At 54.9% G+C, this 25969-nt stretch overlaps 1 protein-coding gene across 4 annotated transcripts; it reads right to left on the bottom strand.

The window, feature by feature from the left end:
• Positions 1 to 508: 508 nt before the first annotated feature.
• On the bottom strand, positions 509 to 25027 carry PPARD (peroxisome proliferator activated receptor delta). Of its 4 annotated transcripts, XM_069875966.1 has the most exons (8): positions 25009 to 25027; positions 19982 to 20063; positions 6703 to 6931; positions 5842 to 5993; positions 4942 to 5080; positions 4184 to 4386; positions 3432 to 3885; positions 509 to 2669 (listed from the first exon to the last, which is right to left on the bottom strand). In XM_069875966.1, exons 3-8 carry the CDS (start codon positions 6830 to 6832, stop codon positions 2422 to 2424), a joined length of 1326 nt encoding a protein of 441 aa, XP_069732067.1. In that variant the 5' UTR covers positions 6833 to 6931; positions 19982 to 20063; positions 25009 to 25027; the 3' UTR covers positions 509 to 2421. The 4 variants fall into 4 exon arrangements, with proteins under 4 accessions (XP_069732067.1, XP_069732066.1, XP_069732069.1 ...); XM_069875965.1 differs by lacking the exon at positions 25009 to 25027 and having other exon boundaries at positions 19982 to 20138; XM_069875968.1 differs by lacking the exon at positions 25009 to 25027 and having other exon boundaries at positions 3432 to 3882; positions 19982 to 20138.
• Between the last annotated feature and the right edge of the window lie 942 nt (positions 25028 to 25969).

The raw sequence follows: 25969 nt of genomic DNA, 5'->3' as shown, positions 1-25969 counted from the left end.
CAGAGCGATGGGCAGCGGAAAGCCTGGAGGGTGGGATGCAGATTGTGGGGGCTGGTGTGTGCACCCCTGGGATGGTGGGGGCTTGGGCAGCTGTTGCCAGTGCCAAGTGAAAAGTCCTTTTTGGGGCTCCTCTTGTTCTCCAGCCCCCTCACCAGCTTCGTTGCTCTTCTCTGGACTCTCTCCAGAGCCTCAACATCCTTCTTGTGGAGAGGGGCCCACAACTGAACACCGTAGCTGCAGCCAAGCCGTCCTTGAGCCCAACCATCCTCACCAAGCTCAGGGTGACAGTGAAGGCCACAGGTAAGTTCTGGAACAAAGAGAATTCAGCTGAGGCTGGGACCCTGCTCACCGCTGCCTCTCCCTGCTTTCACATTTGATGAGAAACACAGCAGGAAAACAGCAGCTCCAAGACTGGGAATCAGGCTAAATGGCTGGAAATCACAGCAAATCCCACCGCCTCCCAAGGGCACACACGAGAAATCCCACAAAGACAGGCTGGACACTCAGGTTCTTAAATATTTAGTTCGGATTTATTTAGAGTCAAGTCAGTTTGTGGACACTATTTATATTATTAAAAACACTTGGAGGTTTGTACTTCTAGCAAAAATATACATTTGAGTTTGGGAGTCGTTACGCTGTCGAAGAGGGAAGAGCAAACTGTTCCCCAGGTGATGAGCATGCAAGTCCCACGTGCCGGCTCCGGCCGGGGATGCCGGCGGCTTTGGGAAGGAGAAATCCCCCGGGTGCCAAGTGGCACGCACCTGTCTCTGGTGCCTTCCCCAAGAGGGCTTCAAAGTGCTTTAGAAATGGGAATTCCTAACACCCCGGCGAGGCAGGGAGGGGAAAGGGGCTAGGAAGGCAGAGGGTGGGGAAACTGAGGCACGGTGAGGAGCTGGAGGGCAGCAGTAGGGGCAGGTTTGGGAGCGGCCAGCCCTGTGACATGGAGGGGAAGCCCAGCGCTCTCCCCTTTTGGTTTTAAAGGAATTATTGCACCAGGGAAATGTGCTACCGTGAAGAGGAGGAAAACAATAAAACCGACTCACTTGCTCCCGCAACTCCTCCTTGGGAACATCAGTATTTCAATAAGGCGGCTTGGGACACAGGGCACCACGCTCTGCACACGGGCAAGTGCCACTTCTTGGGTCACACACCATCATCCTGAGAGGGGACTGAGCCCTTCCCAGGTCCAACCCCTCTCCCAGAGCCTGGGGGACGCAGCCCTGGGGCAAGGACCCCGTCCCGGGCGCAGGAAGCACCGCGGCGTTTCACTAGGGTTGTGAGAAGTTGCAGAAGTTGCCACCGTTAGGGATGGGGGCAGAGGACAGGGCAGCTTTCCCACCCCAGCTGCACTCACCAGGAAGCTCCTGCTCACTGGGAGCATCCCACCCTGCCACTCCCTTGTTATAAATACTTGGCATTTATGCTGTTTTATAGCGTAACAGGCAGGTTGGTGCCCAAGCACCTGTTGCTGCAGGCTTTGCTCACTCTGGTGCTCATCGTGAGCTGCCCACACCGCCTCGCAAAACCCCCAGAGCCCCTTGGAGCTCGGGAAAGGAGCTCCAGGACAAGCCGTGAGCTCTGCCACCAAAACCCCAACCAGCCCCAGGCCTCCTCCAGGCCCCACACAGACCTTTTTTGGTGACAAACAACTGTGCAGAACAGCCTGGAGAAGCACAGAGATTCTGGCCTCTGCTCTGAAGGTGAATTTTGATGAGTTAAACCCTTTCCTTCCCACCTCCCCGTCCCTCCCTCTCTCATAAGGTGCCGAGGGGCAACAGGAGCAAGGGCAAAGCAGTGCACGAGGGGCTCCCGCTCGGCACTCGCGGGAAGGCAGAGACCACACGATCCCTCTGGGAGACAGGAATACGCTGCACAGTGAAGGGGGGCTGCAGCTGAGCTAGGACAGCCCTACCCGTCTTCAAATACTCTGGCTTTTCTTTGGGAAAGAGAGAAAAGAAACTGCCTTTCGTTCCAGTGCCCACGGCTCAGGACTTTTTCTTCGGAGTGCAATACAAAACAGAAAAGAAAGACAGGTTGTAAGTGCTGCTGCTGGCCCTGCCGGACACCCCGCTCAGGTCTCCTAACGCCCGGAGCATCCTCTGCTGCAGGAACAGCACCATCCGGGCCATGTCAACTGGCTCCAGAGGCCCCAGGGAGCAGCTGAAGAGCTGGGCCGCAGTAACGGAAACAGTAGCTTAGGATTTGCATTTGTACTTCGTTAGTGTGTGTTAATGGAAACCCCGGCCTAGCAGGTGGTGGCTGTAAAATCTAACAGCATCTCGCCCTATGTACCGTATGTCAGGGTCACGTAGAAAAGAGTTTCCAGTAGAAGAAATGGAAGACACAGGGAAAGGTATTCTTTGTTTCTGTACAGAGTCTTTGCTGGGAATCCATGGCTTCATTCGCATAAATAACAGGTCCTTAGTACATGTCCTTGTAGATCTCTTGCAGAAGCGGGTGCAGAGACGTCTCCGTCTCCGTCTTCTTGATCTTCTGCACCAGCTGGGCGTGCTCGGTCACCAGCTGCCGCAGGTCGGCCATCTTCTGCAGCAGCTTGGGGAAGAGGTACTGGGCATCCGGGTGGTTGGACTGCAGGTGAAACTCCAGCGCGCGCAGGATGTTGTCTTGGATCTCCTCCACCTGCTTCACGTTCATCAGGCCAGGACGGTCTGTGGAGAGGGAGCACAGTAGCTGTAGCGTTATAGAATCATGGAACCATTATGGTTGGAAAAGCCCTCTAAGCTCATCCAGTCCAACTGCCAGCCCAAGACCACCATGCCTGCTAAACCATAGAATCATAGAATCACCAGGCTGGAAAAGACCCATCGGATCATCAAGTCCAACCATTCTTATCAAATACTAAACCATGTTCCTCAGCATCTCGTCCACCCATCCCTTAAACCCCTCCAGGGAAGGGGACTCAACCCCCTCCCTGGGCAGCCTCTGCCACTGCCCAATCACCCTTTCCGTCCAGCCTGACCCTCCCCTGGTGGAGCTTGAGACCATTCCCTCTCATCCTGTCCCCTGTCCCTTGGGAGAAGAGCCCAGATCCCTCCTCTCCACAACCTCCTTTCAGGGAGTTGGAGAGAGCAATGAGGTCTCCCCTCAGCCTCCTCTTCTCCAGGCTAAACACCCCCAGCTCTCTCAGCCGTTCCTCATAAGGCCTGTTCTCCAGCTCCTTCATCAGCTTCATTGCTCTTCTCTGGACTTGCCCTTGGACAACATGGCCCACAGCAGCATACAAGAAGGAGATGCCGCTTCTGTGCTCCTTGTTCCTGGTCCAAGCTTGCTAGGCATCACTGACACGTAGAAGCTTCGGGTTTGGAATGGTTCAGCTCTTCTTGACCCCCTAAGACAACCCTGGCTGATGTCAAGGCCAGCTCAGCTCCCCCTGCCCAGCCCCAGCTACCTAAAAGTACAGAAGGACTCACCTCCACACAAGATAATGGCAGCCACGAACAGAGATAGGTCGCTGTCATCCAGCTCCAGCGCGTTGAACTTCACAGCGAACTCGAATTTGGGCTCCATGATCTCGTTGAAGGGCTTGCGCAGGCTGCGCAGGAACTCGCGGGTGACGAAGCCGTTCCCGTTGGCCACCAAGAGCCCATCCTTGTTCATGATCGAGGCCAGCATGGCAAAGATGGCCTCGTGCACCCCGTACTTCAGCAGAGTCACTTGGTCGTTCAAGTAGAGGCCTATGAAGCTGGGGATGCTCTTGGCGAACTCGGTGAGCTCCCGCACAGTCTCCACCGAGGTGCACTGGCAGCGGTAGAAGACGTGCACCCCGATCTCCTTGTAGGGCGGAATGCCGTTCACCAGCTGCTTCCAGACCAGTCCTTTTTCTGCCTGCCACAAAGTGTCTATGTCGTGGATCACAAAAGGCTGCTTGGAAAAGAAGCAAGCGGTTAGGAACCTGCTGCGGCAAGTCGAGATATCGGCTCTGCCAAGGACACTCGCGTCTGTCTGCCGGCCAGTGCCCGGGCCGTCCACGGCTACCCACAACAGCACAAGCCTGCGGAGCAACGGGAATTTTCCCAGTGGGTGTAGAGCCCACCTGGCTGCCGCTGGGAACTGGGGCGCGTGGAACAGCTCCAGCAGGAGGGAGATGTGCAGCATCTCCCAGAGAACAGCCTCCCGTGTCGTTTCATGGCCAACCCCGCCTGCCCCGGGGAGGGGAACTTACTGGGGTGCTGCTGGCCTTCCCGGTCAAGATACCTCTCGCCTTCTTTTTGGTCATGTTGAAGTTTTTCAGGTAGGCATTGTAGATGTGCTTGGAGAAAGCTTTCAGGTCGGCCACCTGCGGGTTCTGGCAGCTGATCTCACTCGCCGTCAGCCCTGCCACCAGCTTCCTCTTCTCGGCCTCCGGCATGCGGCCGAAGCGGATTGCTGTTCAGGAGACAAAGCTGATGGGTCAGGACACTGGGGGTAACCCCAGGAGATGCATCCAGGGAGGCAGCAGTCTGCTCTGAACACCTGCAGCTACGCACCACGATGCTCCTCCAGGGCTGCAGTATCTCTGGCATCACCACCTTCCTGAACCAGCCATTACTGCTACCCTTGCCAACACAGCCTCACACTAAGCCCCCATCCCCACTCCCCTCTGGGCTCTCGCTTCCCACATAAACACCTTCGCTTGGCCAGGAACAAGATGCCTACACCTGAAGTTTAACCATCCCAGCAGAGCAGAGCAATCTGTGTCCTCCATTTCCCTCTGGGTCAACCCGTAAGAGACAGCCAGGTGCCAACAGTCAGCCTGCAGGGTGGGAATGAGCAGCCCCTTCTCGTCCAGAAGAAAGGGATGAAGAGTCAAAGGCTCAAAACGCTGGGTTTGAAAGATATGAGCCACGGGACAAAGCAAGCTACACCCAGCCTTCCTCTGCGAACCCTTCACAGAAGGGCAGATGGCACCGTGGCAGGCCCGGGGACAGCGGTGACACTCACCGTTATGCGACATGCCTAGCGAGAGGCATTTCTGGAAGCGGCAGTACTGGCACTTGTTCCGGTTCTTCTTCTGAATCTTGCAGTTCCGCTCGCACTTCTCATACTCCAGCTTCATGCGGATTGTCCGGCGGAAGAAACCCTGCGGGTAGGTGGCACAGAGCGGGACGTAGAGGAGGAAGACAAAGGAACAGCAGCGTTAGCACCTGTGGTTTGGGACCAGGTTGGTTTATTATTCCCAGGAGCCTCATGGAGGTTCAGCTGGGTGGCAGGAAGAACCCTGAGTGTCTCTGACACAAGCAGAGTCTCTGTCTCAAGAAGAGGTGGTGCAGTGGGAGATGGGGGCTGCAGAGGAGGAACCATGGGGGCCAGCCCATGGTCTGGTGCTGGATATCAGGTGTGTGATACTGCAGGAAGCCAGCAGGGAGGGATGGAGGAACGAGCTGCGGGCTGCGTCCAGCCTGCAGGAATGTCTGGCAGGACCTGAGCCACTAACACAGCCCTGCTGGCATCTGCTGTGGGGGAAAGAATTTCAGAGCAGCATCCAAGCTGCGGCCAGTGATCCCAGAGGGATAAACACACAGCTCGCTGCTGATCACTGCACAGAAAGCGTCTCTAAAAGCAAAGCCAGGGTCTATGTGGCAATGGATGGATTTGCCTTACAAAGTAAAGCATGACAGGGCAAGATTTGGGTCACACGCACCTCAGCTGCCTCCCCCAGGGCAGGATTTATGTGCCTGCCTCTACTCTCCATGCTCTCTGGACAGGTTGCAAATGATTTTTTGATAATGACTCCATCCAGCATCCCTGCGTTCTGCAAACCTGCTTGTCTGAAGGGATAACGTGCTCCCTGGGGTCTAGTGTCTGCTTGGCTGAAGCCAGCCCTCCCCAGGGCGTACGTACCTTGCAGCCCTCACAGGCGTGCACGCCGTAGTGAAACCCCGAGGCTTTGTCTCCGCAGACCCTACACTCCACGTTCAGCGCTCCCAAGGCCGCCTCCTCGCAGCCCATCTGCAGTTGGTCCGACAGCGAGGGAGAGGAGCTCTGTGAAAGGTCTGCAAACACAAAAACGGATCTGTTCTTTCGTACAGCAACAGCAAGACCCCACGTTGTGTTTAACTCCTCCAGCCATGAGGCTGAGAAAGGATTTCCAGCACGGTCCCGGCCTGCTGCTGGCATCACATCTGGGCAGTCGGGCTCTGAGATCAGGCACTGGCTGCAGGCAGAGGCCATGCATGGAGCCAAGGGTGCCTCCAGAAGCTGAGAGACTCGCCATCACCACCAATTTCTTCCCTTTGTTGTTCATGTCAAGGCAACAAAACCGAGATAGCAAATTTTATAATCCCCAGTTGGCAGGCGGCTGGCACAGGGCTGTTCAGCTGGAACGCCCCGAGCTCTGGAGGAGCCTCTTCCTTCTCCCCCAGCTCCTACAATCATTTTACACTGAGGACTTCAAGAAACGGCCAGGGAAGCGTTCTCAGGCGGCCTGGGAGTCGTCCTCATCTAGGGCACAATGTTTCCTGCCTGTCCTTTTAATCACCATCTCCCAAACTGGTGCCAACAGCTGTGCCGTGACTGCAGAGGAGGAATTAAGCCTCTCCACAGCTTGGCTCTCGCTGTGTTATTTCACAAAGGGAAGAGATTAACACAAGCCGAACTCCATTCACGGGCAGGTCCTCTGCCCTTTGCAGCTGAGCACGCTGCCTGGAGAATAAGGATGCCTGGACGCTGCAGGGAAAGAAAAGCTCCCACAGCTCCGCTCACCTGTGTAGCTGCTCGAAGGCAGTGAGCTGTCTGGTCCTCCACTAGGGTCCGAGGCTCCGCTTGCCACCTTCACTGCCTCTTCCTCCTCCTCTTCCTTGACCTGAGGTACTTCCTCCTGTAGTTGTTCCATAACTGATCACCCCTCAGTGCCAAGACTGCAGTCCCTGTCATAGCTCTGGCATCATCCGCGTCTATCCGAGATGGACCCCACCAGGCTGTTCCTGCTAGCCTGCGGGACAGAGGGAGACATGCATGGTGAACACAGACCAGCATGGAACCACGCTCATCCTGCTCCGCTTTCTCTCCTCATCCAGGGAGACAAGCACAACCAGGGGCCTTTTAGAGGTCTCAAGGAAGCAAAACCTCACCGGAATCATATCTAAAGCCCAGCAGACAGAACTCAGACCACAAACCAGCCAAGATGCCACACAGGCGACCTGGATTCCCTAACCTGCAGGTCCCACAGCAGAAACACTGCCCCAGACCATGTCCCCCAGAGCCAACAGAGCCCTGGGATCATAGAATCATAGAATCACCAGGTTGGAAAAGACCCACCGGAACATCGAGTCCAACCATTCCCATCAATCACTAAACCATGTCCCTCAGCACCTCATCCACCCTTCCCTTAAACACCTCCAGGGAAGGGGACTCAACCCCCTCCCTGGGCAGCCTCTGCCACTGCCCAATCACCCTTTCTGTGAAAAAGTTTTTCCTAATTTCCTTTTTTCTCCCCTGGTGGAGCTTGAGGCCATTCCCTCTCATCCTGTCCCCTGTCCCTTGGGAGAAGAGCCCAGCTCCCTCCTCTCCACAACCTCCTTTCAGGGAGCTGGAGAGAGCAATGAGGTCTCCTCTCAGCCTCCTCTTCTCCAGCCTAAACACCCCCAGCTCTCTCAGCCGTTCCTCACCAGGCCTGTTCTCCAGCCCCCTCACCAGCTTCGTTGCTCTTCTCTGGACTCGCTCCAGAGCCTCAACATCCTTCTTGTGGGGAGGGGCCCAGAACTGGGATGCCACAGTGGGAGCCAAGGCAGAGGTTTGACAGAGCCAGTGCTACCAGGAAGATTAAGGGAACACCAGCTTCACCTTCCACCCAGCCAAGGCAGAGCTGAGGCTGAGGGCAGCAGCTAATCAGGACATCGTGGGAGATGCTGGAGGAGCTGGCGGTGCCTTAAAGTCCCTGGCCCATGCGATCCATCTGCAAGACTGATAGCTTCCTGCTGGCCCCTGTGCTCGTGCTCCCTCCCATCACAGCACTGTTAGCTACAGCGGTTGTGTTTATTTTCACTCCTCGTGTTGTAACTGGCCCCGACTCTGCTGCCAAGAGCTGCTGGGTTGAATGTGTTGCTGTTGCTCCGCGCAGCTGCTGGGCCGTGCTCAGCCACGGGATCCAGCAGCGTGATTGCAATGGCTGCACAATCCAGCTAGTGTCTTAATCCTGGGTTTCCTGTGGGAGGAACAGCCCGGTCCTCCCCCCGTGCGCTTCCGCTCCTTGTTTGCCTTAGTCCATCCCAAACAGCACAGGAAAAATAAAATCTGAGCAAGCGACACATCACCCATACCATGACCATCACACGACCATTCCCACCTCCCTCCTAACCACGCTGGATCTCACCTGAGTGTCCAGCACACACCCCCACATCCCAGTGCCTGTTCACCTCCAGATCATGGAATGGTTTGGGTTGGAAGGGACCTCAAAGCCCAGCCAGTCCCACCCCTGCCATGGGCAGAGACACCTCCCACTGGATCAGCGGCTTCAAAGTCCCATCCAACCTGGCCTTGAACCCCTCCAGCGATGGGGCAGCCACCCCTGCTCTGGGCAACCTGGGCCAGGGCCTCCCCACCCTCACAGGAAAACATTTCTTCCCAATATCTCATCTCAAGCTCCCCTCTTTGAGCTGAAAACTGTTCCCCCTCATCCCATCCCTGCACTCTCTGATCAAGAGCCCCTCCCCAGCTTTCCTGGAGCCTCTTTCCATATTGCAAGTACCTCAGTTCCTGAATTGTCTCTTGCTCAATTAATCAATTCCTCAAGCCCAGTTTACACAGAATTACATCCAGTTCTTTAAAGTGGAAATACACTGAATATCCATTTAAAAAGCCACCGAAACGCAGCTTCCACCAGGAAAGACTTGATTTGCAGGCACGAGTTAAACGGATGCAGCACCTTCATGCCCACATCAGAGTGCAGCGAGCAAGCTGCGTACACGGGACTCTTGCCAGGGCGATCCCAGCCCCGAACGCACACCACAGCCCAGCCCAGGGCTTCCTGAGGGAGAGCAGCAGTGACCCAGGACTCCCTGGGCTCATTTTCCTTCCCCCAGAGGGACCCTCATGCCCAGCGCTTCCAACTTGAGCCGCAGCCAGCTCCTTGGATTCCCTGGAAAGCTGTCAGCACCGAGCGAGGTCAGAGCTCCGTGCAGCTGAGGGAGAGGACAAAACCTGCACGTGGGAGGCTGAAGGCAAACGCATCGCAAAGCCAGGACTCACGTCATCCCCCAGGGAGTTTGGGTGTCCCGCGGGGGCCTTGTTGTACCCCACTCCGCTGGGAATTCAGGCTGTGGGGCAGATGGTTTTGTTTCAAGGAGAGCTTGCACCAGGAGCAGGCACACGGGTGCTTAGATGTGGGCAGAGCACTCCCTTCTCGTGCCTCTGCAACAGCACTAAGAGACTATTCAAGGGCTGTGTTATCCTTGGCCTCCTCTCACACATCCCGCGTGGTGGGACATGGCACACAGGCAGGAAAACCTATTCATCAGAGATGGAGGGTAACGAGCTCGATCGTTTAGAAGGCTATATATAAATGAATGTACAAGCATCAGGAAAAGGCTTTGGCCCGAACACTAGTTAGAAGGGGAAGCTTGTAGCAAAAGAAACTACTCTACAGTGGAAAATATATCCAGCAGCAGCTTAATGAGCTTCTCATTAGCTCTGCTTTGTCTGTGGCACTCAGCACAGGCTTTAAACCCACTGCAGCTGTAGCCCTCTGCTTCGCCCCAGCAGCCTCATGGTGCGCTGCTGTTGGAATCATAGATCACCAGGTTGGAAAAGACCCACCAGATCATCAAGTGCAACCATTCCCATCAATCACTAAACCATGGCCCTCAGCACCTCGTCCACTCATCCCTTAAACCCCTCCAGGGAAGGGGACTCAACCCCCTCCCTGGGCAGCCTCTGCCAGGGACCAATCACCCTTTCCATGAAAATTTTTTTCCTAATGTTCAGCCTGAACCTCCCCTGGTGGAGCTTGAGGCCATTCCCTCTCGTCCTGTCCCCTGTCCCTTGGGAGAAGAGCCCAGCTCCCTCCTCTCCACAACCTCCTTTCAGGGAGTTGGAGAGAGCAATGAGGTCTCCCCTCAGCCTCCTCTTCTCCAGGCTAAACACCCCCAGCTCTCTCAGCCGCTCCTCATAACACGGGCACATTCCTCCAGCTGCATCCCTCAGCCCTCCACCCACCAGGCCCACTCAGGGCTGTGCACTCCCAGGGTGGCAGTGAGCTCATGACATGAAAACCCACCAAAGCAACGCCAAAACTGTGCTCACAGTCTGGTTACAGAGGGGTGTGCAGCCCCAAAAACTGGGAAAGCAGAGGGTGAGATGCACACAGACACACCAGGCTGCAGTGAAGCGCCCCCCCATGTGCATGCAAGCATTACAGAGAGGATAAGGACTGGCATTCCACTCCGAGAGTGGCTGAAGAGCCAGAGAAAAGCTTTTACCAGAATCACGGAATGATATGGGTTGGAAAGAATCTTAGAGCACATCCAGTTCCACCTCCTGCCATGGGCAGGGACACCTCCCACTGGATCAGGGGCTCCAAGCCCCATCCAACCTGGCCTTGAACCCCTCCAGGGATGGGGCAGCCACCCCTGCTCTGGGCAACCTGGGCCAGGGCCTCCCCACCCTCACGGGAAAACATTTCTTCCTAAGATCTCATCTTAATCTCTCCTCTTGCAGCTCAAAACCATTCCCCCCTCATCCAACCCCTTCACTCCCTGATCAAGAGCCCCTCCCCAGCTTTCCTGGAGACCCTTTCAGCACTGGAAGCTGCTCCAAGGTCTCCCCAGAGCCTTCTCTTCTCCAGGCTGAACAACTCCAGCTCTCTCAGCCCGTCCTCATACAGGAGGTGCTCCAGCCCTCGGATCATCTCCGTGACCTCCTCTGGTCCTGCTCCAACAGATCTATGTTATTCTTGTGCTGAGGGCTCCAGAGCTGGACACAGGGCTCCAGGTGGGGTCTCACCAGAGCGGAACAGAGGGGCAGAATCCCCTTCCTTGCCTGCTGGTCCCCCTGCTTTGGATGCAGCCCAGGACACGGTTGGTTTCTGGGCTGCGAGCACACTTTGTTGGCTCATGTTGAGCTTCTCATCCCGCAGCATCCCCAAGTCCTTCTCCTCAGGGCTGCTCCCTATTCATCCTCACCCACAAGGCTCTGAATATATTGTTTTCATATCTCCTCAGAGGCCAAGAGCACAGGGGCCTGGGCAGAGGGAAGCTACAAGAACTGTTTGCACACCTGCCTTTCCCTTAGCCATTCCCCTGTTTTCTAAACAAGAGAAACAGAGGGAGAGGAAGGAGAAAAAGGGATTGATTTCACACAGGAGGCTGCACCCTCTGCCTTCAGCAGATGAGAGGCCGAGACAGCTGCTGCCCGGACGAAAGGCACGGCAGGGTCCATGCCTGCACACCCCGGCGCGGAGCGAGCAAGCTCAGCAGTGTCCCCAGAGAGATGTGGACCCCCAGCCCTCCCCTCCGGGCCAGCGGCATGGCAACCAAACCCAACCACATGCAGAGCCTGCAGAGATTTGCTGGGGTTTCACACACGCTCCTCTGTTCCCCTGTGGTTCAGAGTGGGGGATCCTGGGAAGCTGGAGCTCCCCAGAGCTTTGTCCATGGGCACGGTTGTTGCAGCTTTGCAGGATGGCACTGGGGGTGACTTCATGGATGGCAGAGGGTGCCAAAAGGGCCACCTTGACCCTGGGAACTCTGTATCTGCTCGGTGCCTCCATATCCAGCTGGGGCACAGAGGAGGGATAACCCTGTCTCCCTCACCTTGGACACAAAGCCACCCACCGGAGCAAGGCGCACAAGCTAGGAGCTGCAGGGAGAAGGACAGAGAGTTCTGCCTGGCAAGGCCACCCCCCTTTTACATTCAGGAGCTGTCACTGGGCAGTGATGGAAAGAGGATGGAAGCAAGGACAAGGACCACGAATTCCCTCATAAGCTTCTCCGGAGAATCTGTCAAAGCTGTTTCCTTTCCTCTTCCCACAGGATGGGAATGAGCAAGAGGGCAAACACCTCGTGACTTGCTCTGCCCTTGCCCCAATTCCGGTTCCAAGGAACTTCAGCAACCCTGGCTGAGCCAGCAGCTCCCGGGAGCCTGCAGCTGGCAGAGGGTGGGTTTGTTTGTTTGCTGGCTCCAGGCTTGCGCAGATGCCTGCTATCTGCCCCGCTCCCACGCTGCAAACGGCACGGCAACAGGTTTATCTTTACTAGAAGCAGGAGCTGGCATCTAGTCCAAGCTAAACCACATGGTGGGAATAAGGGGAGAGACACGGCTCAATGAGAGGAGGCAAAAACCAGGAATAAAAGGGAATTAAAAGGAATTAAAGGGAGACAAATCATCAGCACAGACCTTCTGCAAGAAGGCAGAACTTCTCTGGAGCTGACCAAGATCCAAACCTCCAGCTCATCACCCTGCAACTTGTCCCCTTTGACCCTAGAGCTCCTCACCGCTGATGAGTGTGGAAACTTTGGAGCCACATCCGGAGAAGCAGAAGCTGACAAAGTGGTGAGGACGTGCCCACTTCCTGGCAGCCTGTGCACAGGAGGAGTGACAGGGTGACGTGACAGACAATTCAAGTTTCTCATAGAATCGTATCACAGAATTGTTTGGGTTGGAAAGGATCCTACAGCCCATCCAGTTCCAACTCCCTAGCCATGGGCAGGGACACCTCCCACTGGATCAGGGGCTCCAAGCCCCATCCAACCTGGTCTTGAATCCCTCCAGGGATGGGGCAGCCACCCCTGCTCTGGGCAACCTGGGCCAGGGCCTCCCCACCCTCAGTCTCGCACGCAGAGCAAAGCATCACGAGAAGGGGACGTGTGTTTCAACACAGACACCCCAGTGCTGGCAGTCAGCCAGCCACAAAATGAGTGTGAGGAAATGCTCCTAATTAGCTGGACCTCCTCTTTAAAGCAGGTGTAGTTTCACTTGAGCTGAGCTCAAGCAAGAGGTAATTTCAGCGTGCTCACAGGGGTAGAGAGAGGACACCTACCCCAGCCCCTTCAGGACAGCACATGTTTCTTTCTAAAATACAGATGGGATTGACCAAACCCCTGTTGTGTCACCACACCAGAGCCTTCCCTGGAAAATGGGAGTTTCCAGGCAAAGCAATGTGCCAAAAAGAGGTCCAGACCTCCCATGGGCCAAGTCACAGAGCTGATCCCGCTCAAAGCTGTTGCTCAAGTTGCTGTTAAAGAGGTCACCAGGAATTGTGAAAGGAAACCGATGCAGCGTGGGAGCATTTCTGGCTTGCGTTTTTATTCCTCTGGACAAAAATAGTAGCCAATTTCACAGTTAAGAGAAGTGAATCCTTTTAGAAGGGGCAGGATGAGAACTCAGCCCTCGGCACAGCAGCGCTTTGTGACGTGCAGCACATACTGGATCCACAAAAAAATAGAAGTGACCGCCACTAGTTGCTCATCATTTACAGATGTCCCTTGGGTTGTGTCACTGCTTCCAATACCTACTGATCAAGTACCAGTTTCTGTTCCTCCTCCTACACAGCAGCTACTGCTAACTAAAGCCAAATAAGAGCTTAGCAGATGCCGCAATACAGGAAAGGTAATTAAGTGCACAAGCCAGGAGAGCCAAACGCTGAAAACATGTTTGTTTTTGTTCCTGAAAGATCAACACATCCCCTCATTAGGTAATGAGAGCTCAGCAGCACTTACTACCCAAGCGCTTCCTCCCTTACTCAAAGTCTTGGCTGCAGGGCAGGCTACACGCAGAAATAAGCTACTACAGCCAGAAGAGAGAACCCTTCCACACAGCCCTGACCAGCGCAGACACTCAGGGCCAGCTCTTCCCCGTGAAGCATCTGCTCAGACATCGTATCACGCCCCAGCGAGTCCCGTGATCTCTTCTACGCAGCTCTAGGTGGGCTGTGTCTCACTAGTATGAGCCCAACTGACACGGTGCTGCCAGAGCTGCTGTTACTGTGTGGCTGCTAATTGTTCAGGAGCACGTGGCACAGGGCACAGGATTCCCTTGCTTGCCTGCAGCAGCCAGGCTCGCCAAAACAAATCACGCATCTACTGCATGTTTCAACTCACCCACTTCCTGGACGCTGAGGGGAAAAAAAAGAAGTTAAAAAGGTTACAAAACTCATCAGATTCTTCTCTTTCCGTACCGTAGTTGATGCTGTCTCCAAAACAGGTCACGCTGTTTTGCTCCAAAAGGAATTTCCTGCTTTCTCGCCTGTGCTGGGTGAGTTCAGAGAGTCAGAGGTATCGCAGAAGTGGATCAGACACTGGGCAATGAACTGACAACCATGTGCAAAAGAGGCATCTGCTGGGCTGCTCTTCTCTCTCCACGCATCCCCCAGCAGCGGCAGACAGCCCTGGCTCCAAAAGCTCCAACCACGCACCAGATGAGCTCCGAGATCTCGAGATGGCAGATACCGGTTAATGCTTCTACAGGAATCATCCCCACACCCCTCTCCAGACGAGGTGCTCCCTGCCCTCTTCAGCCTCTGATGAGCTGGGCTCAGGCAGTGAAGAGCAGAACAGTCAGTTCCACACCCCCTGCCATGGGCAGGGACACCTCCCACTGCATCAGGGTGACCCAAGCCCCATCCAACCTGGCCTCAAACCCCTCCAGGGATGGGGCAGCCACCACTTCTTTGGGCAGCCCGAGCCAGGGCCTCCCCACCCTCACAGGAAGGCATTTCTTCCCAAGATCTCATCTCAATCTTCCCTCTCTCAGCTTCAAACCTTTCCCCCTCATCCTGTTCCTGCACTCCCTGATAAAAAGCCCCTCCTCCAGCTTTCCTGGAGTCTCGCTTCATGACTTCCAGCAAATCCCATCAACGCCTGCACTTCCATTTCCTTAAAAAAAAAAAAAGCCTCAAATAGAAGCCCCCAAAAAACAAACCCAGGACTTCTACTGTGTTTCCTTCCTGCTCCTTTCCTTGCTGTGTTAGCTCAGAGACAGCATGTTTTGGAAGTGCAGAGGAACACATCGGTGCCAAGCGTCATTGTTTATTCCTGTACTACGGATTTTGACACCTGTTTGCAGTCACGCTCACAAGTCTGGCGTCCCCGGGCTCTGGTCAGCATGTCACACTGCTTGTGACTCTCTTCTCCCTCTGTACATTCCTATACAGAGTGTTTCCAAGATTACTTGCAGCAAATAAACTGGCACACCTCACCCCGGCAATTGCTGACCGATATTTGTGTTTCGCTGTCAACTCCGGACAGCCCAGAGCACCCCAAGGCGGGACAGACACGTGGGTCTGAGCTGCTGGAGTGAGGAACAAAGCCAGGAAACAAGAAGGTATCAGAAAGGTGACACCACTGGGGCTTCTTGGAGCTAGAAACAGCATAGAAGTGCTTCTGTTTGAGAAGAGCATCAAGTCTGGTAAGGAGAAAGGATTCATTGAATCATAGAATAACCAGGTTGGAAAAGAGCCATCAGGTCATCGAGTCCAACCATTCCCATCAATCACTAAACCATGTCGCTCAGCGCCTCGTCCACCTCCAGGGAAGGTGACTCAAGCCCCTCCCTGGGCAGCCTCTGCCACTGCCCAATGACCCTTTCCGGGAAATATTTTTTCCTAATGTTCAGCCTGAACCTCCCCTGGTGGAGCTTGAGGCCATTCCCTCTCGTCCTGTCCCCTGTCCCTTGGGAGAAGAGCCCAGCTCCCTCCTCTCCACAATCTCCTTTCAGGGAGTTGGAGAGAGCAATGAGGTCTCCTCTCAGCCTCCTCTTCTCCAGGCTAAACACCCCCAGCTCTCTCAGCCGTTCCTCATCAGGCCTGTTCTCCAGCCCCTTCCCCAGCTTCGTTGCTCTTCTCTGGACTCGCTCCAGAGCCTCAACATCCTTCTTGTGGTGAGGGGCCCACAACTGAACACAGGATTCAAGGAGCGGTCTCACCAGTGTCCCACTGCACCCCAGGGCACATGAGGCCACAGCAATGCTTTGGGAACACAGCTGCAAACCGAGCACACACGCTGCTGGGAGAAAGGCACGGAGCTATCCCAGGGTTATGGAGATGGAAAAGTGTCTGCGAGGGACTCTGAACCCATGGGCTCGCGCTCATCTCTGGCACAGACACGCTGCCCAGCCTGGCATCTCCTCCACTGCTCCACACGTGCCAGGTTCCACATCCCTAGTTCTTCTCCAGAAGTCCCAGAGAAGTCATCTAGGATATATTCCTTTTACCACGCTGAAGGTGAGGAGGTTGCTGGCTCACAGAACCCTCCAAACTACTGTAAGCTGATGCCTTCCAAAACTCCCAAAGTCCTCGAGTGCCCTGGAGTAAAGCGCGAGGCTGCTTATAGACCCCTCATCTTCCTGAAGCCAAGCAGGACACGTGGAAGGATCCGGTTTCAGGAACATCAGTAATTATAGAACAGGGCTGACAAGGGAGGAGCAGCAACAACACTTCCCAAGGAAACAGTGGGCACAGAGAGTTACGGACTCAGAGCAGCATTTAAATGGAAAACCAGGAAAGTGGCAAGTGGAACGAGCTGTCACAGGAGCACCGGTGGTGGCAGCACGTGAGGTTGTCATTTGGCAGTGCTGCCCACACCAGGGCCTGTCTTAGTTTTCCGTGAAGTTCCAGCGTCCCTGGGACACCAGGAAATGCTGCCCCTGCCTTGGATGGGGCAATCGGCTCACCAGAAAAGCAGCGAGGGGTAGAACAACAGCAGCAGGCCAATGCATCGCTCTGGATCACACACACACTTGTGTGCCTGAGCCAAACACCCAGCAGGCTGTCAGTTTTATTGCTAGGCTGCCAGTGCTCCCAGATCCAGAAAAATGCCCATAAAACCAGCAGCAAACCTTCTCCTCTTTGCAGCAACTGAGATTTTAAGATCCCATGGGGAAAAAAATAAAATCCCCCAGCCTATAAGGTTTGTTATGCTTACACTTGGACTCCCAGCAAAGTGTTCCTGGTTTTGTAGATCTTAGCAAAACACCCTGGGCACCGGCCACGCCGCTCTGATCCCAGGACACAGCTGACTGTGAGCAATGATGCCCAGGCACAACTTCAGATGATTCAGCAGGGCCTGGGAACGTACGCGCTGAAATGATTAGAACAAATCACCATGTTCGCTGCCTCTCCATTTCAACCACCAAGCAGGAAAAATGACAGAGCCTGAGTTTGACCGCGTCTGTCTCCAGATGGAAAACTCCGGAGAGCATTAGAATAACCCTGTTAGACAAACTAGTTCAACACCCTCTCAGGGAATCCGAGGGGAATGATGTTTCCTTACTGGTTTTGGCCACATTCACACAGCCAGAGGCAACTGGAGGAATAGAGGCCTCCCTGCATTTTCAGTAGCGATACGAGCAGCGATTGTGTCAGCACGACCCTGCCAAGACTCCTCTGGCAACTAGAGGATGGATGGTGCTCTGACCATGTGGGTTTCCACCTCGGCCCCCAGGAAACAAAATGCTTGAACAAAACATTAGCGCTTTTCATAACACCCTCACGCCTTTGGCACCTTCCTGGGGATACAGCAGCGAGTCAGTGACTTCCCAACTTCCCAGCCAGCTGCTGGGAGCTCAGCGGGCTCCATAAGCTCCAGCTCCAAGCTCATGCTCTCAAACCCTTCTCCAGAGGTCCCCATGTCCTCAAGCCCCACAATACAACACCAACTCCATGGATATGAGAACCTACAGATTCTTTTCAGAGGCGCGGGGGTCTCTCCATCCGCCCCTGTGGTATTAACAGCTCTCAAGGTCCAACAGCTCCAGCAGAATCCATAAAATGCAAAATTGAAAAGCAGATTTGGGAATTAACAGAAATATTCGCATTAAGATGAAATCAAGAGCTGCATTAAAAAATAGTTTGCACAAAGTCAGGCAGGCCAGGGATTTGATCTTAGGTTCCCATCCTCGAGGTCAGTGCACTCATTTTCAAGCCATCTCACCCATCCTCTCTCCAGTCTGAGAAAGCCTTTCCTAATGAGACATAAGTTAATCTTTACCAACCATCGAAGAAATGCTTCCCTATCAGCTCAGGTAGGAAAGCTCATCTGCCCTTTCAAACCATCAGAACTGTTCCCTGTTTCCATCCCACATCTTTATCACAGGGTTAAACATGCATGTTCTGGTTTTTGCTGTTTGAAGTTTCAGTTCCCAGGCCAGGGCAAACCAGAAAATGCAGCATGAGGGCAACGATTCTGGTTAGCATGGATGTAATCCGGCTGCTGCCATCCACAAGCCTCAGAGATGTGCTCTGGCTTGACCCAGCACCACAAGAAGTGTTTGCGTTCCTGCCTTGTGCTTTCATCCTGCCACATCCTCCCTGGTCAGGATTTCCCTGTGAAACAGCCTCTGCAAAACTCACATCTCCAAGCTGAACCTGTCTACGGGGATCCCCAGGGAAGCACTCTAACACATATATAGATACAGCAGAGCTCTCTGCAAAGCCAGTTGGAAAGACTTGACCCAAATGAACTCAGACATTCACAAGCTCTTGGCTGATCCTTGGAGGACACAGACATTTTCCAGATACTGTGATCACAGAATCATGGAATGACCTGGGTTGGAGGGGACCGCAAAGTTCATTCAGTTCCAAGCCCCCTGCCATGGGCAGGGACACCTCCCACTGGATCTGGATGCTCAAAGCCCGATCACAGCAGTGAATATTAAAGCATTTCAAGAAGTCATCCTGAAAACAAGATGCAATTCGAGTCAGTTTTGCTCTGAACCCTTCTTGCAACCAAGCAACGCTCCAGTAAACGACATCCCAAAACACTTATTTTGGGGAAGATGCATTTCACTATCTCCTTGACCAAAAGGCATCAATCGTTCCACTCCAAACCCTGCTTTGGGAAAGCAATTTCCTAGGCATTCTGCCAATGCAAGTGCATTTCAGAGTTTAAAATATATTAAAAAAAATATAGTTCTACAGAAAAATCTTATCTGCACTCACTATGGAAATCACTTCTGCTTGACCAGACTGTCCTGGCGTCTCAAAAATGACTGCAGTGGTGACGAGCAGTGTAAAAGAATCATTTGCATGTCGGGTCCTGCTGCACGAAGCTGCCCAAAACTCTCTTGTTGTGCTAATTCCTCAGTCTCTAAGCACATCTGCAGATTTCCAGTTCATAATTCAACAGCTGCAGACAAAATATTCCCCGAAAGGCAAGAAACTTTACCGCACAAAACTACATATTTGTCAACAGGCAACACGCTAGTGAGAACCATGAACATCAGCAAGCAATTCTACACAACAATGCTCTTCTGATCAGCGAAACCCCATGTGGCTCATTACAAAATCCCCTCCGTACGCTGCAGAGATCCTTGGAAGTCCATGTCTTGAAAGCCAGAAGAGACAGCACAGCAGTTGCACAAACTTGACAAAGAAAACCTCATCCCTGTCCCGCTAAACACCTTAGACATGATGTGGCAGAAAAAAAAAAAACCATCCAGACAGACAGAAGCTACGGGTGGTATTTGGGTGCTGGGCAATGGTAGCGAAGACTTTAGGGCATCACTTCAGAGGTCTGCAGGCAGGACGATGTCCCCCCAAGCCCGTGTCACCCACCTCCTCAATTTCCCTGTCCCAGTTTGGCTGTAACCTGCTCTGCTTTGCCCCAGTAAGGCAGCTACATAGTGATTGATGGTATTTGCGCTGCTGCCAGGCTGCCTGTCTGGACCATGAGGTGATTATTTACCCAAGTACGGTCCCTGATCTCATATCCTCTCCCTGAGAGCCAATTTCAGTCGTAAAAATCAGTGAAATAATCCAATATTAAGTCGCTGTACTTTGACGGCAACAGTCAGCTCAGAAGACAGGATTAAACCATGATACTCTAAGCACACTCCTGGGCATAATCCACAAAGATTACATTCAGAAACTGAACAAAAATCAGGCGTAAAGTTTAAATTTTAAAAGAAATCCAAGAATGCTTAAGCTCGTGGGCAAAAGTGAAACTTGGTGAAAGCAAACCGCACCTCCTAGGCTCTTCCCTATCCAGAGTTTTGGAAAAGGCATAGAATAAGTGCTCTGAGAGATCGCCCACATGCAAAAGGGAAGAGTTACCTCTCCGGAGCCGCAGTTCCCGTCTGCCTGTCGCTGAAAGCCACCGTTCCGTTACCATGTCAGCGCTGAAACCCCAAGTAATCTGCAAGAGAACACAACGTGAATTTCCGTGGCTGTGCCGAAGGCCAGATATTTATGCTGCTGGGAGAACTGGGCTGGATCCAGCGACAGCTCTGAAATTTAAACACACACTCCCTCTACCGCACGCTGAAACCATCGGCTGGGGTGACTCCCCTCGCGCCATGGGGAGGCGGAGGAGCCACTGCCGCGTGTAGTCCAACCGTCTGCCCTGGGATCTGGTAGCTCCAGCAAGGCAGGAGGTAGAGTGAAGCCCAGGTGTCCCAACAGACACAGCCCTGACCCCTCACTCAGCTCTAAGCATCAGGATGTCCCCTTTGCATGATGTCACCCCCAGCTACAGGTCAATAACCCTGAGTTTTTATGACAAAGCATGAAGCTGGTGCTAGGAAAAGGTCTACGGTGGCCATAAGGTGGTTTGTTTACTCAGCTTGTTTAATCCACCTTTAAGAAGCTGCCGCTGCCAGGAAGTTACTGCAACTTTAATGAACTTCCCTCTCAAGTGGCTGAAACTTAAGGATTCGACAGAGTTCACTCCTCTTGGCTTTCCTGATAACTTTGCAAATAGCACTGGACTCATTTCAGGCTCAGGAGAGCAGCAAGAGACCAACGCTGGGAAAAAAAGCCTGTGAGGCTTTGAACCAGAGGACTTGGAGAAAATATGCTCTATTTTTAGACTCAGTTATGCAGACTAACTGGACTAACATATTAAACAAAGATGTTGTGAACACGATGCTACTTGAACCCACGTACCCTCACTGACATTACCCAGGCTTAGCTGCTCCTCCCATCCCCCTGGAAGAGCCCCGTTTCACATTGCTGCCTCCAACACAGGATGACCTGCATGGCAGCCGAGCGTTGGCAATAAACCCAGCATCACCAGCATTTAACCCCCTGCCCTGGAGCTTCTTTCGCATCAGGATCACTCATTCTTGCGGTCAGCAATATAAAAATATCACACTCCCCTTGGAAGAAAGCGATTCCCCTGGGTTTGCAGGCGGGGGGCTGAGGCAAACCTGCCCCAAGGTCAACCAGTGAGAGATGGAGCACAGACCCAGCACCCAGCTTTACTGGGAGCCATAAAACCACACACAGCAACCTCCCTTTCACAGCAGGACGCTAAGAACGCAGCAGGTTTCCCATCCCCTCTCTCGCAAGACAGAAAACAGTTTTTCTAAACACCCCAAAGTTTTTCTTTAACCTTCCTGATGAGGAACAATAATCAAGTCATTACAACCCCACTGGGACATCGTTCATCTCCACCAGCAATAAAACCCAGCCCTGAATCAGCAGCGCAGAGTAACACTGCTCTCTCAGAGAGGTCTGAGAATCAAAACCAAGTTTCTGGCTCACCTCCTCCTGCTCACAGGTAAGTGCCAGGACTTGCCCATCGCCATCGCACACAAAGCACGGAGGGAACCTGCCAACACATCCCTCTGAACGCTTCCTCTCGTCTCCCTGGCTGACGCATGATCAGTCACGGAGAAAACTCCCACCTCAGCACAGCCCGGAGCACGTTTGTACCAGGAGGGGAAACGAATTCCCCGCTGAAGGCAGGGATGGATTTTGCACCAAGAGAGATGGAGGGGAGAAGCGGAGCAGACAGGATAAAGGGTACACAGGCTGCTTTAGCCAGCAGGTCACTGGTTGAAGACATCAACACCACTACCAGCCACTGCAGCATTGTCTTCCCATGCCCAGATCTCTCTGCTTCCCCGTGACGGACACTGCCCAGACCCTGTGGCACATCTGAAGCCTGTTTGTCTCTGCTCACCCAGGTCCTGTTCTCAGGGCCTTTTCCAACACGTGTGGGCTCAACAGACCAATTCTTTCCTGCACACGACTGTCACGCATGCACAAGAGGCCTCCTGGCAGTGCAGCCGCAAGGGAAGGTGACCAAAGCTGAGATAAGGTAAAGCAGGACACTGTCTGAATCCACGCAACAGTCGGTGACAGACAGATGCTTTGGGAAGCCCAATGCATGGCTGGGAACGTCACAGAGGGTGGGTTTCCTTTCCTGCTTCACTGACAAGCTGCACATTAAGGCCCTGTTCCTCTCTGTGCCTTGATTTTCCGTCCAGGGACACTAAAACAGTTCTACCTCGTAAACAGGTTTTGAGCCATAATTCACTAGTTTCTGTAAATAGGTTGGAAGCTCTGATCATAAACAGGGCTGTTAAACATCACGTGAGGTGGGTTAGGCACACGCAGGATTTAGACTATATGGAAAAGGGGAGGCCAAACCTCATCTGGGGAGGAAAAGCTCAGTGCAACAACAGGATCCCAGCTGGACAGAACAGTAGAGAGTGGAGTTGGTCAATGAGGAAGGAAAAAATGCAACAGGTTAGCAGAACGAAACAAAGGAGGGAAGCAGGAGGTGAAAGAAAATCAGGTCTCTTGTTGCAATGTCCTGCATGCTGCTTTTCATTTCGGATTTTCTACACTTTTAAAGCCTACAGGAAAGCTGGGGAGAGGCTCTTGATTGGGGAGTGCAGGGACAGGACAAGGGGGAACTGTTTGAAGATGAAAGAGGGGAGATTGAGATGAGATCTTAGGAAGAAATGTTTCCATGTGAGAGCCAGACACTGTCCCGGGTTGCCCAGAGCAGTGGTGGCTGCCTCATCCCTGGAGGTGTTCAAGGCCAGGTTGGATGGGGCTTGGAGGAGTGGGAGGGCGAGGGGGAGGAACTGGATGGGCTTTGAGGCCCTCTCCAACCCAAACGATTCAATGATTCTAATTAAAAGTTACACTCAAGTCCCACCATACTTGCATCCAGCTACACGCCTCGGCAGCATGGGACAAGCGACCTCCTGCAGGAGCTCAGGTGCTTCAGTGCCACCGTTTCATGAGGGCGGCAGTAGCCCTAATTCATAGGTGCAAAAAGTAAACATCTTTTATCTAAGATCTTGGGGAAAGCAGGAGTGTGACTGGGAGCAGAACAGCAAGATTTGACGGACAAGAAAAGGGCTCCAGGATCCTTTCTTCCCACAGAAGCCCTCACCTGACGCACCACTGAAGGACCATAGAATAATTTGGGTTGGAAAGGAACTTAAAGATCATCCCTGTCTCCCCGATCCCTGCTGTCCCTGTGCCCCACGCCCCCCCGTTCCTCCACAGACCCCACCTCCACTGCCCTATAGATAGCCCATAGATAGACCCCACAACCCTGCCTCCCCACCTCTGCTGTCCCTTCCTCCCCATCCCTGCTGCCCCACACCCCTGTCTCCCCCCATCCCTGCTGTCCCTGTGCCCCACAGCCCCCCTTTCTCCCTCAGCCCCCATCCCCGCTGCCCCATAGCCCTGTGCCCTACAGACCCCCACAGCCCTGTCCCCCCAATCCCTGCTGTCCCTGTACCCCACACCCTCTCTGCCCCTCAAACTCCACCCCCGCTGCCCCACACCCTCTGTCGCCCCATCCCTGCTGTCCCTGTGCCCCACACACCCCCTTTCCCCCACAGATCCCATCCCCACTGTCCCATAGCCCTGTCCCCCCCATCTCTGCTTTCCTGTGCCCCACAGACCTCCAGCCCCCTACAGACCCCATCCACATTGCCCCATAGCCTTATGCCCCACAGACCCCCACACCCCCTGTCCCCCCCCGCTTTCCTGTGCCCCACAGACCCCCTGCCCCTCACAGACTCCATCCCCCCTGCCCCACAACCCCTGTCCCCCCATCCTTGCTCCTCCTTTCCCCCTAGCCCCCATCCCCACACTCCCTGTCCCCCCATCCCTGCTTTCCTGTGCCCCACAGACCCCCAGCCCCCTACAGACCCCATCCCCACTGCCCCATAGATAGCCCTGTGCCCCACAGACCCCACACCCCCCATTCCCCCAATCCCCTGCTGTCCCTTTCCTGCCAGCCCCCATCCCCACACCACTTTCCCTCTCACATCCCATCCCTGCTGTCCCTGTGCCCCACAGCCCCCATCCCCGCTGCCCCATAGCCCTGTGCCCCACACATCCCACAGCCATGTCCCCCCAATCCCTGCTGTCCCTGCGCCACACACCCTCCTGCCCCTCACAGACTCCATTCCTGCTGCCCCGCACCCCGTCACCGCTGTCCCTGTGCCCCACACACCCCCTTTCCCCCACAGATCCCATCCCCACTGCCCCATAGCCCTGTCCCCCCCCATCCCGGCTTTCCTGTGCCCCACAGACCTCCAGCCCCCTACAGACCCCATCCCCACTGCCCCATAGCCTTATGCCCCACAGACCCCACACCCCATCCCCACTGCCCCCATAGCCCTGTGCCCCATAGACCCCACACCCCATCCCTACTGCCCCATAGCCCCCACACCCCATCCCTACTGCCCCATAGCCCTGTGCCCCATAGAGCCCCTGCCCCTCACAGACTCCACTGCCCCACAGCCCTGTGCCCCACAGACCCCCACACCTCCTTTCCCCCAATCCCTGCTGCCCATGTACCCCACACCCTCCCTGCCCCTCAAACACCACCCCCACTGCCCCACAGCCCTGTCCCCCCCATCCCTGCTGTCCCTGTGCCCCACACACCCCCTTTCCCCCACAGATCCCATCCCCACTGCCCCATAGCCCTATGCCCCACAGACCTGTCCCCCCAATCCCTGCTTTCCTGTGCCCCACAGACCCCCTGCCCCCTACAGACCCCATCCCCACTGCCCCACAGCCCTGTGCCCCACAGCCCCCACACCCCATCCCTACTGCCCCATAGCCCTGTGCCCCATAGAGCCCCTGCCCCTCACAGACTCCACTGCCCCATAGCCCTATGCCCCACAGCCCCCACACCCCTTTCCCCCCAATCCCTGCTGTCCCCGTACCCCACATCCCCCCTGCCCCTCAAACTCCACCCCCGCTGCCCCACACCCTCTGTCCCCCCCATCCCCGTGCCCCACAGCCCCCCCTTCCCCCCCCCATAGCCCTGTACCCCCACCCCCCCCCCCCCCGCCTCTCCCACCCCCAACCCCGCTCACCTCCGGCCCCGCTCGCGGCCCCTCGGCCCCGCCCCCCGGTGACGTCACGGCGCCCGCCCTGACGCCACCGCACACCCGGCGCCCCGCAGCCAATCGCTGCCGCGGGCAAGTCCCGGCCGCGTCACCACGGCAACGGACCAAGCCCGCCCCGCCCCTCGGCCGCGGGGCATGATGGGAAATGTAGTCCTCGAGGCGGGGCGGAGGGAGGCGCAAAATGGCGGCGGGGGGCTGCTGTTTTAGGGGGCGGTGTAGAATGAGTCGTGCAATGGTTGGGGGTGGAAGGGACCTCAAAGCCCAGCCAGTTCCAACCCCTACCATGGGCAGAGACACCTCCCACCGCATCAGGACGCTCCAAGCCCCATCCAGCCTGGCCTTGAACCCCTCCAGGGATGGAGTCTGTATCATCAATGATACAGACAGCGAGATCGAGGGCACCCTCAGCAAGCCTGCAGATGACACCAAGCCAAGTGGTGCAGTCGCCACACTGGAAGGATGGGATGTCATCCAGAAGGACCTGGACAGGCTGGAGAAGTGGGGCTGTGTGAACTTCATGAGGTTCAACAAGGCCAAGTGCAAGGTCCTGCACCCAGGTCGGGGCAACCCCCGATTTCAGTACAGGTTGGGGGATGATGTGGTTGAGAGCAGCCCTGAGGAGAAGGACTTGGGGTGCTGGTGGATGAGAAGCTCGACGTGAGCCGGCAACGTGCGCTCACAGCCCAGAAACCAACCGTGTCCTGGGCTGCATCCAAAGCAGCGTGGCCAGCAGGGCGAGGGAGGGGATTCTGCCCCTCTGTTCCTCTCTCGTGAGACCATCTGGAGGATTGTGTCCAGTTCTGGAATCCCCAACGTAAGAATGAGATGGAGCTATTGGAGCAGGTCCAGAGGAGGCTACAAGGCTGATCTGAGGGCTGGAGCATCTCCCAAATGAGGACAGGCTGAGAGAGTTGGGGTTGTTCAGCCT

This window comes from Phaenicophaeus curvirostris, chromosome 24 (assembly GCF_032191515.1).
Source record: "Phaenicophaeus curvirostris isolate KB17595 chromosome 24, BPBGC_Pcur_1.0, whole genome shotgun sequence".
Taxonomy (NCBI): Eukaryota; Metazoa; Chordata; class Aves; order Cuculiformes; family Cuculidae; genus Phaenicophaeus; species Phaenicophaeus curvirostris.
This window is presented reverse-complemented; position numbering and strand designations above follow the sequence as displayed.

What these genes read in the sequence shown, in the direction of transcription:
- PPARD (XM_069875966.1), bottom strand. Translation starts at nt 6,832, where the DNA reads ATGGAACAACTACAGGAGGAAGTACCTCAGGTCAAGGAAGAGGAGGAG. An exon ending in GGAAGGCCAGCAGCACCCCA is followed by an intron (nt 3,886 to 4,183) that starts GTAAGTTCCCCT and finishes TTCTTTTCCAAG; the next exon opens with CAGCCTTTTGTGATCCACGA. An exon ending in TGCCATTATCTTGTGTGGAG is followed by an intron (nt 2,670 to 3,431) that starts GTGAGTCCTTCT and finishes CCCTCTCCACAG; the next exon opens with ACCGTCCTGGCCTGATGAAC.